The sequence below is a fragment of the Coffea eugenioides genome, chromosome 6 (assembly GCF_003713205.1).
Source record: "Coffea eugenioides isolate CCC68of chromosome 6, Ceug_1.0, whole genome shotgun sequence".
Taxonomy (NCBI): domain Eukaryota; kingdom Viridiplantae; phylum Streptophyta; class Magnoliopsida; order Gentianales; family Rubiaceae; genus Coffea; species Coffea eugenioides.
In genome coordinates, this window is record NC_040040.1 from 48,458,609 (window position 1) to 48,469,125 (window position 10,517).

The window sequence follows — 10,517 nt, forward strand, 5'->3', positions numbered from 1 at the left end:
GAGGCAGGCGGCATGGAAGAAGCAAACAGAGATGAAGCCAAAGTTTATCCGTAAAACTGAATAGCAGAAGCAGTTGTGGTCTCCAATTGGGTATAAGAGTGTTGTATGTATTCTGAATGCGTGCAAGAGCGGCGGTAAGGTAGAAGCAAATAGAGGAAATTCAGCATCTCACGAAACCAGATTTTGTCCTTCAACTTAATAGCAGAAGCAGCTACGTCTCCGACTTCGGTGAAACGTGAAGCGTATTAGCAGACCAAGGTAACATGACTGAACCATGTCAGTAATTGTGACCAATAATTTGTCACCCAAATGCACATCTGTTAAAGGAAGGCTGAAATTAGAGTCACTGAAGACATAATATGAAAATGATAGAAGAATAGTGAAGTTGTACTGTATTTGTATGTGTGTACCGTATCTGTGTGTATGTGAGCATTCAGCTTTTCAGTGATGGACTATAATGGGATAGTAGTTTTTGGAAGACCTAGGGTTATGTATTCAAGTAAACCGTCGACTGGAATTAGGGAAAGATGAGAGAAATAAAGTCACATTTAACAAGTGAATGAATATACATCCTGTTGTAAATTAGTTACATGTTATAGCCACCGTATTACAATTGATATGAATCATTGTGCATCTAGTAATTGGTCCATGCTCATGGAGCAATATTAGTTTGCCCCTCTCCTGACCATATAGTGTGTATAAAATGGAGGCGTAGAGTTGAATGAGGTGAAGCAGAGGAAAAGACACATATGTGAATAATAAATGGGTGAACCTTGTGTTGTAAGTCAATTACATGATGTAAGAAATATATTACAATGAGTAGAAAGTAGGGTTATGTATTCAAATAAACCATCGACTAGAATTAGGGAAAGATGAGAGAAACAAAGTCACATTTAACAAGTGAATGAATATACATCTTGTTGTAAATTAGTTACATGTTATAGCCACCGTATTACAATTGATATGAATTATTGTGCATCTAGTAATTGGTCCATGCTCATGGAGCAATATTAGTTTGCCCCTCTCCTAACCATACAGTGTGTATAAAATAGAGGCGCAGAGTTGAATGAGGTGAAACAGAGGAAAAGACACATATGTGAATAATAAATGGGTGAACCTTGTGTTGTAAGTCAATTACATGATGTAAGAAATATATTACAATGAGTAGAAAGTACTTGTTTGGCCCTCAAAATGTAGAAAAAGTAGAAAATGTGGAGTTGGTTTATGCGGTTGTCATTAACGAATGACATAAGGTCCAGTAAGTTAAAGAATCTAGAATCAAAATATAATCACCAGCGTGGATGTACATACAGTTAAAATAGACTTACATCGTGTGACCAATACATTACAGTCCGTATAAGTTAGTGTACATGGAGTTGTATTTGTACATAGATAATGTCGTTGTCTTAGAGTAAAAGTAAGGTGATGTGAATCATTAATCATATTGATAAGCGTAATAATAGGATTTGGTATACGAGTAATGTGTGATTCATAACACATTATAAATGGTAATATACATTTATATTGTCGTTTATGTACATACTATTCATGAAATGTTGCAAATTAGGGTGTTTGATGCATAATTGGCAGGAGTAGAAGTAATGGATTACAGCAAATTGGCAGAAAATGGGACCCCTGAATTAGGAATGGAGTTCAACAGTGAAGAGGATGCGTACAAGTTTTACAACAAGTATGCCTTTAAAATGGGTTTCAGTGTACGTAAAGACTATCTGAATAAAGATAAAGACGGCGTGACCACGTCTAGGAGATATAGTTGCTGCAAGGAAGGTGTGAAACGCAAGTACGAAGGTGATGTGATGCCAAAGAGGACACGAGCGCCGATGAAAACAGGGTGTGGAGCTAAGATGGTTATCGTGTTGTTTAGAGGGACAATGAAGTACCGTGTGCATGACCTTGTCTTAGAGCATAATCATGAGTTGCACATTGCTCAATGTGCTCACATGATGCCATCACAAAGAAAAGTGAGTGTGGCTCAAGGATTCCAAGCTGAAATAAGCGAGGATGCTGGGCTTTCATTGAAACAGAGCCATGAGCTTATGGGAACGGAAGCAGGTGGAATGGGTAATGTGGGATATACTCGGGATGATCTTAAACGATATCTTCGAACGAGACGGGAAAGGAGCTTGAAATATGGAGAAGCAGGTAGCATGCTGAATTATTTTCAAGAGCAAACACTCGAGAATCCATCCTTTTTTCATGCCGTACAGCTGGACTGTGAAGAGCAGATAACGAATATCTTTTGGGCTGATGCAGGAATGTTAATTGACTACAACTTTTTTGGAGACGTAGTCACATTCGACACAACCTACAAAACAAATAAAGAATACCGGCCACTTGGAGTATTTGTGGGTTTTAACCAGCATAGGCAAATTGTGATATTCGGTGCTGCCCTTATGTATGATGAGACGATAGATTCTTTCAAATGGGTGTTTGGTACATTTTTAGAAGCAATGTGCGGAAAACATCCAAGTACCATACTAACCGACCAAGATCACGCCATGGCAGCCGCTCTTTCAATTGTCATGCCTGAAACATTTCACGGTCTATGTACGTTTCACATAAGGCGTAATTTTATGAAACATCTTGGCAATCACTACAAGGAAAATAGTGATCTTCCATACATGTTTGGTGCCTGCATGTATGAGTTTGAAGAAGTGGAACAATTCAATAGGGTGTGGGAGGCGATGGTGAAGAAACACAATCTTGAAAATAATGAATGGCTCTCAGGGTTGTACAAAATTCGTGATAAATGGGCAAGGTGCATGATGAAAGAAAGATGGACCGCGGGAATGCGAAGCACCCAACTCAGCGAAAGCCTAAATGCAGCAATTAAAAATCATTTGAAACTGGATCATGACCTTGTGCAGTTCTTTAGACATTTCAATCGGGTGGTTGATGAAAAGAGATATAATGAACTGATCGCAGAATATGAAATGAGGCAAAAGCTCCCCATGGTAGGGTTAAGACAAACACCTATGCTTGTGCATGCATCAGAGACGTATTCACCAACCGTATTTGTTGCATTCCAAAATGAATATGGTGAGTCAACAGCTATGGTTATATTGAGACAACAAGATGCAGCGATGTTTGTGGAGTTTACGGTCATGAGGTATGATGGAGGACCTGAAAGAACAGTAGTATTCAATCGGAATGATCTAAGTGTACGTTGCAGTTGCAAAAAATACGAGAATGAAGGCATTTTATGTGGGCACGCGTTGAAGGTGTTTGATACCGTGGGCATAAAAATAATTCCTCTTGAATACATTAAGAGGCGATGGACAAAAAGAGCTCGGGCTGGAGACTGTTTTGATCGGCGAGGACAGGAAGTTGTGACTGATCCTAAAGTCATGATTTCAACTCGTTATCGGGAGCTCGCTCCAGCCATGATTAAGGTCGCAACTCGAGCAGCAATGTCGGAGGACACCAGCAAAGTAGCAATCACTGTCATATCCGATTTGTCAAAGAGAGTTGAGCTCCTCCTCTCAGAAAGTGAAGAGCAACCTTTGCAAAATCAAAAAAATCTGAATATGGAGGAACGAGATAAAATTGAAATTGTAAATGAAATGGGGGAGGCAGTAGTCGCAAGAGGCATTAAAAAACGAGGCTGTGGGAAGAAAAGTAGAGTGATGCGAAGTTGGGTCGATAAATTTGACAGAGTAAAAAGAAAATCTAGATTATCAAGGACTACACAGACTACGGTATGGATCAAAATTTGGTACTTGGGAAACATTTATGCTAAAATTAAGTTATTGTTATACTATTAACTAAAGTTTAGGTAACATTCATTATGAAATAATATTATTACCGTGTCAATACTGTAGGTCTCAGAATCGGAGCCGACATCGGTTTCATTTGAGGAATACATGTTTATGGGATGCCGTTCATCTACTGACTCTGTTTCGGTTAGTATAAAATGGACATGACTCTTGCTTTTATCTGGATGTTTCTAACAGCCTAAATAGTTACATTGATGTTACATTATGTGATAATGTTGTTACGGCCGTCATCCCTCCTGATATACGTATTTTATTTGTGTTATACAATGATTTTGCCCATACGAAACTTGTAGACGCATTCAATGAGTCAGACAGTGAATGGCCCTCCAAATGCTGTTGCTCCCGATATCGATGAAAATCAAACGGTATGCATACATTTAGTAGTTAAAATAAAACCTTCTTGTTCATGTAATAGAGCTACCTTTTTTTCTTTAATTGTAACGGTGAGCTCCCGAAGGCTGTCAAATCATGCAAATTATGTAATTAATGTATGCTCGCTTTAATAACGTATTATTTTTTATTATTTCAAGGTCCACCGTTTCGCTAATCAGGGGCCTCCTGCAAGTGTCCCTACAGAATGGATGCATCCCAGATTTTCTATTTTTTCTAAGCATAACTCCGTCAGAGATGTCTTAATGGTCTGATATATCATTTTTGTTATAATGTCTAGTCCAATTTAACTTTATAAGTGAGCAATATAGGCACTGGTAATGATTTGTTGACAGTCGATTACTTATATTATATAATGTAGGAGGAGCGTGGGGCAATTTCAACACACTGTGATGTTGATGCATATCATGCATTTGCACCATCACCTCAGGTGACAAATTTTTATCGTTACAGCACATATTTATGTAATGTTATTAATTGGAGACTTGGACATCGTATATCATTAATCATATGTTTTATTAATAATATTTGCTGATTTGCCATCGTTACGCATTTCAGGGAAGAAATAACACACAGGGATTGCAACTACGCGTTGACGTCGCCTCCCCCCAAAATGAGGTTGATGAATGATGTGTAACTGTACATTTTGAACGAGACATTAAGTGGTTATCCCAACTTGAGAATGCTGCATATGTACGTTACAAGCAGTTAGTAAGCTGTTACAACTTATTGACGAGGTTATACAGGCACCATTGATGTTTCACTCTTTTCAAATTTAGACAAGTGGATTACAATGCAACAAAAAGGAAGAACGAACAGTACACAATGGGTTACAACCAGTTAGGGATCTGTTACTGTTACGTTACAACTAATTACGACTGTTTAACAATCATGATTAATATCCAAATATGGTAAGCAATTTGTTTGAGTAGAGATTATAATGAGTATAGTTTTACCGCTACCCTAACAAACATTGAACTACATCTCTTGTTATCAGTTGTATCCCATACAACACCTGGGAACGCCGTCATGCATTAGACAATGGGGTATGTACCTTTGAAAGTCATCGTCGCTTGATTCAGTAAAGTCAGATAGGTCCGGATCGGATATAAGCATGGGATCTGCTAAAATGTGCTGAACATTAAATTGTTTTCCAATACCATGTTTTTTTGCGGCCTGGATCTCGTGGAACCTGTGAAGCCTACGCTCCGTCTGCATAACTTCTCGCTGTAGTCTGTGTAATACGCTTGCATCATTGGCTTGTGGTCCTATAACAAGATCCGCTGACCTTGTTCTCGGGATGCGGATGCAATGCCAGCGACAAAATACCTCTAATTCCATTCTTCGCTCACGAACAGGCTCCCATATGGGTTCATGGTCCATAACGAAATAGCCATGCGGTAGATGATCGTTGACGGTATTTTTAAAAATGTGACCAGCTAGTCCCAGAGAATTGTTGGTGTTAAGTGGAGCGTTCCTGAACTCGCGTTTGGTACCATATAAAATCCTCCCATCTGGTGTTTCATACTTGCTTATGGCATTTGTTGGATCCAATGATACTTTGCGTCTTTTTTGCCGAACATTTGATGGTGAGCTTGTATGAGACCCTTCGTTTGTGGATTGCATGACTATGCTAATACCTACTGTTTTTTGGTTGGATGAAAGGAAGGATCTACTGATAAAGAATTAGGTGATAGAAAAAAAGAGGTAGAAATTTTAAACAGAGCACCTATTTAAGACCATGCATAGTAAATGGTTTCTTCCGACAACTTGACCAACTGCTTGCTATGTCATTTCATGTTGTTCTCCACGGGATGGTACTCCTGGGTGAGTAGATGAAGGCATGACACCACCTATTAACGAGACAATAGACTCAACGTGTAGTCAAATGTATAGTGTGTGGATGAAATAATTGTTGAATTTGATTCGACCATGACCTGTACTCCAAGAACAATTGGGTCAGGTGAATACCCAATTATTCATCAGTCACCTTACTTTTCCTGTGTAACAAGAAGTTACCACCAGTATTTACGTAAATTACAGGACGTTAATAAGATGTTACCTCTTATTGATGTTCTTGTACAGGCACCTTGTCATTTGCCTATATGTTAAAATTTAGACAATTTGTTTACAATTGTATTAACGATAAGTATTACAGATAGTATTACAGGCACTTCAATATGTATTACTCATTCAGTACAGAAATGAACTTGATATTGGCGGCTTGGCTTGGTTCCACATGACCACATAATAAGTAACAGTTTCGCAGAAGAACATGATACTTCGTTGGGACAAGTAATTTGAAAGTAGGGTAACTAATATTTAAAATGCAACAAATTTTGATTACGCCATGTACATGTTGAGTTACAACCAGTTATGTATATGTTACAATTGATTACAACTAATGAATATGCAAACGGCAGTTTTTCGTCTTATCTAGTTAAATCTACTGATATTACAACTAGAAATTCCCTGATATTACAACTAGTGATACTACAACTAGTTAATATCCGATGAACCTTTCCTCTTCTCTCGTTTGCGCAATTGCGCTTGGCACAAACAATAAGTCCGGCCCTCTAACACATACAATTTCTTAGACACTTTATTAAGTGTCTATTGAGAACATAGAGATGGTCGATTCGAACCCCAAAATAATTGATGTAGCGAGGCCTTCTCGAACATCTCATTAAATTAGCGAGATCTTCTCGAACATCATGCAACCTACTGGCTGCTATTTGGCACCCAAGAGCTTGATTTCAGTGTGAACCCTCTATTGATGACACTGCAATTGAGGTTAGAGGAGGGTTGAAGAATACTAATAATAAATTTCATGCACGGGTTCATTGCCACCCAGACGGTAGAATGAAATAGGAAGTGTGAAGTTATTGAAAATGAAAAATGTTTGTGTAGTAGTGAAAGGTTGACGGAAAAATCTTTGTTGTTGAGGGATATACTACTGCAACCGCGCCCTTTTATAGTCCGCAGGACCCTCACAATGTAGTAAAATATCACTGGACAACGCATTCCAGACCAAACAATTTTGTCGTGGCAGTGGAAGCTGTAGAGTTCGATGCATGCCATTGAATTGTGTCAAATCTGTTCACACAATAAAACATATTTTGCAGCTTTTGTCATGAAATGACCTGTACACCAATATTAAGGGTCATGTGGATAAACAGTTACACATCAGTGACCTGTACGTTTCACTATGTACGGATTGGGTTACAACCAGTTAGCTGTATGTTACAATTTATTATAACTAATGAATTTGCAATCAGCAGCTTTTCGTTTGCTCTATTTAAAACTGAATAATATTCCAACTAAATATTCCCCGATATTACAACTAGTAATAATACAACTAGTTAATATTCGATGAATCTTTTCTCTTCTCTTGTTTGTGCTATTGCCCTTGGTAGAAACGATAATTCCTCCCACTGACACATTAAATTTCTTAGACACTTTATTAAGTATCTATTGAAAATAGTTACGATGATCGTTTCGAACCCCAAAACATTGCGTAGCGAGACTTTCTCGAACATCTCATTAAAATAATGAGATCTTCACGAACGCATATGAGGGCAACTAGTACATCACGGGAGAAGAGACTGTAGACCCACATGCAGTGCCTGAACCATGTCGGATAAGTTTTGTTACGTTTCCAGGCCAGATTTGTTGTACCGACAGTGAATATACGTGTTACGTGCTGTTGCCAATCGTTTACAGATTTCAACACATGTTTGCAGCTTTTATCATATTTTGGTCATGTCCACCAACTTTTAAGAGTCACGTGGATACAGAGTTACACCTTAGATTCATGTACATTTCACTGTGTGCATGCACAGTTACACTGTCACAGGGAGGTATGACAGCCCAAATTATGCAACAGTTTCTTGGCCAAGAGTCAGATGTGTAACACTCTATGACCTTGGTCGGTGTATGACCCAAATTTACTACCTCTATGACCGGTTCGTACCTCCTTCTGCTCCAATGCTCTATAGGAGATTTCAAATTCGACCAGAAATTTTATGTATGTTGTAACTCAGAACGAACAAAGAGGTAAATAATAACTTACGAATTGTAACAATATATGAACAGTTTGTCAATCGTATGGACAAAATTTGTTGAACTATATTTTTAGTATCGATACATAAAATAATAAGTGTTACGTCGTGTCACTAATCAGCATCAGAAAATAAAATACCAATTGGGCAATTTTTATCATGGTAAGACCTGTATTGCAACATTAAGGGTACCGATGTGAATACTGAGTTACACATTAGTGACCTTAATTTCGACATTGTGCATACACAGTAATACGCAAAATATTGTGCACAAAATCTCACAATGAATGTCAGTTTTTTGGCCCAGAGTCAGATGTGTAAAACTGAATGGCGTTGGTCATTCAATGACCCACAATGTGATAGTACCTGAATAAGCACCTCCTTCTGCTCCTGATGCTTTATTAAAGATTTTCAATTTTACAACTAATTCACTGAATGTTGTAACTTAGGACGAACAAAACTGTAAGTAAGAACGTACGAATTGTAACAATTTACAATTAAGGTAACCATTTGTGCATCATTATACAATTAATAGTTTCAATTAGTTGGAGTCATTAACACAAAATAATTGAACAACACAGGTGATTTCAGATAAAAGAGCAATCATATAACTCCACAAAAAACTAATAGTGTGACTTCACCAGTTTCATACAACTATACGACTGGATCTACTGTTTACTCTATCTTCTAGATCACCTGCCAAAATGGAAAGTCAACAGTACAAGGATGTCAGTGTAACTTTGCCTATGAAGGATACATCTCCGACAAACTACAGGCGAAGTTTATACCCTCCCATGGGGCGAAAAATTGAAAGTGCTGTCAGCGAAAAATTGCTATTAGGATCAACAGAAAGGTGACCGCTACCGATATCATCATGAAGGTTTTCATTTGTCGAATATCTTGTTCGATTCGATGCACATGATACGGGAAAGAGTTTGGTTCATTTTGCACTGTTCCGGGACTGTCGAAGGAGCTTTCTCTACTTATTGCTTGTCGATTCGGTGAGGGAGGGCAGTAGTTAGCCTGAAGTTGCTCATGATTCCTCCCTATTGGATGACACCAAGCGAAAAAAGCACAAGTTTTTCCTTCACAATAGAAGTACAGCAACCCCTTCGTTGGTTTCTGTGACTCCACGATCTTCAGCCCAGCCCTTTTTCCGCAGTGGCAGTACCGATATTGGTACCTTAACTCAGTAGATCCGCTACCAAAATTGCTCGATGAAGACATTTGAACGATCTAAAACTCCTTTTGGGTCACATAAGCTTTAGTGTTTTAACCTTCTGTTGAATTAATGGTTGTGTGTCGATCATGAGCTAACACGGTCGTACACATAGGTGGGAGTTAATATGTGGCAAGAAACGATATAAGCTAGTAACTAAATTCTGGACAATTAGTAAGTATAGAATAAGTAACATGTTTTTTTAAGACATACACAAAACTCAAAACATGTAATTGACTGTTACAATTGGGTTTACGTATCACTAATCCAATAAATAAATTGATAATCAAATTTTTTGAATAAATGTAATAAACTACTGACCCGATTCGACACATGCATGCCATTTTCGAGTGTGTTCAAATAAACTATTTTATTTGAATGTCATTCGTCATTTGTCACAATAACTATTTTGTAACAACCTATAAGCACACTATAGCATGCAATCATCAAACATGGAGTTTTGTATTAATTTTCACACTCTAACTTCCCATTGAAGCATTTTGTAATAGTCTTTATTAACATTCAACTTCCCAATAACTATTTTGTAACAACCTACAAATACTTCGTAAAAAATGTCAATTTTCAAATATGGAGTTTTGTAAAAATTTTCAAACTATCCCCTTGCGAGTAACTGTTTTGTAACGGTTTTCGAACATACTGTAACTTCCCAATAACTATTTTGTAATAATTTACAAACACTTCGTAACCAACAGACTTCAAATATGGACTTTTGTATTAATTTTCAAATTGCAACTTTCCAACTAACTATTTTGTAATACTTAGCGAGCACACTGTAACTTTTAAAAAACTATTTTGTAACAACCTACAAACACTTTGTAATTAACAGTTTTCAAATATGGAGTTTTATATTAATTTTCAAACTGCAACTTCCCAACTAACTATTCTGTAACATTCTACGAACACACTATAACTTTCCCAAAACTATTTTGTAACAACGTACAAACACATCGTAACTAACAGTTTTCAAATATGAAGTTTTGTATTAATTTTCAAACTGTAACTTCCCAAATAACTATTTTGTTGCAGTCA

At 37.5% G+C, this 10,517-nt stretch overlaps 1 protein-coding gene across 1 annotated transcript; it reads left to right on the plus strand.

The window, feature by feature from the left end:
- The first annotated feature begins 1,601 nt into the window (after positions 1–1,601).
- Positions 1,602–4,817, plus strand: LOC113774306 (protein FAR1-RELATED SEQUENCE 5-like). Its single transcript, XM_027318857.1, has 6 exons — positions 1,602–3,719; positions 3,843–3,923; positions 4,091–4,162; positions 4,328–4,435; positions 4,549–4,617; positions 4,746–4,817. Exons 1-6 carry the CDS (start codon positions 1,602–1,604, stop codon positions 4,815–4,817), a joined length of 2,520 nt encoding a protein of 839 aa, XP_027174658.1.
- Positions 4,818–10,517: the final 5,700 nt, after the last annotated feature.

What these genes read in the sequence shown, in the direction of transcription:
- LOC113774306 (XM_027318857.1), top strand. Translation starts at nt 1,602, where the DNA reads ATGGATTACAGCAAATTGGCAGAAAATGGGACCCCTGAATTAGGAATG. An exon ending in CATCTACTGACTCTGTTTCG is followed by an intron (nt 3,924 to 4,090) that starts GTTAGTATAAAA and finishes CGAAACTTGTAG; the next exon opens with ACGCATTCAATGAGTCAGAC. An exon ending in CCGTCAGAGATGTCTTAATG is followed by an intron (nt 4,436 to 4,548) that starts GTCTGATATATC and finishes TATATAATGTAG; the next exon opens with GAGGAGCGTGGGGCAATTTC.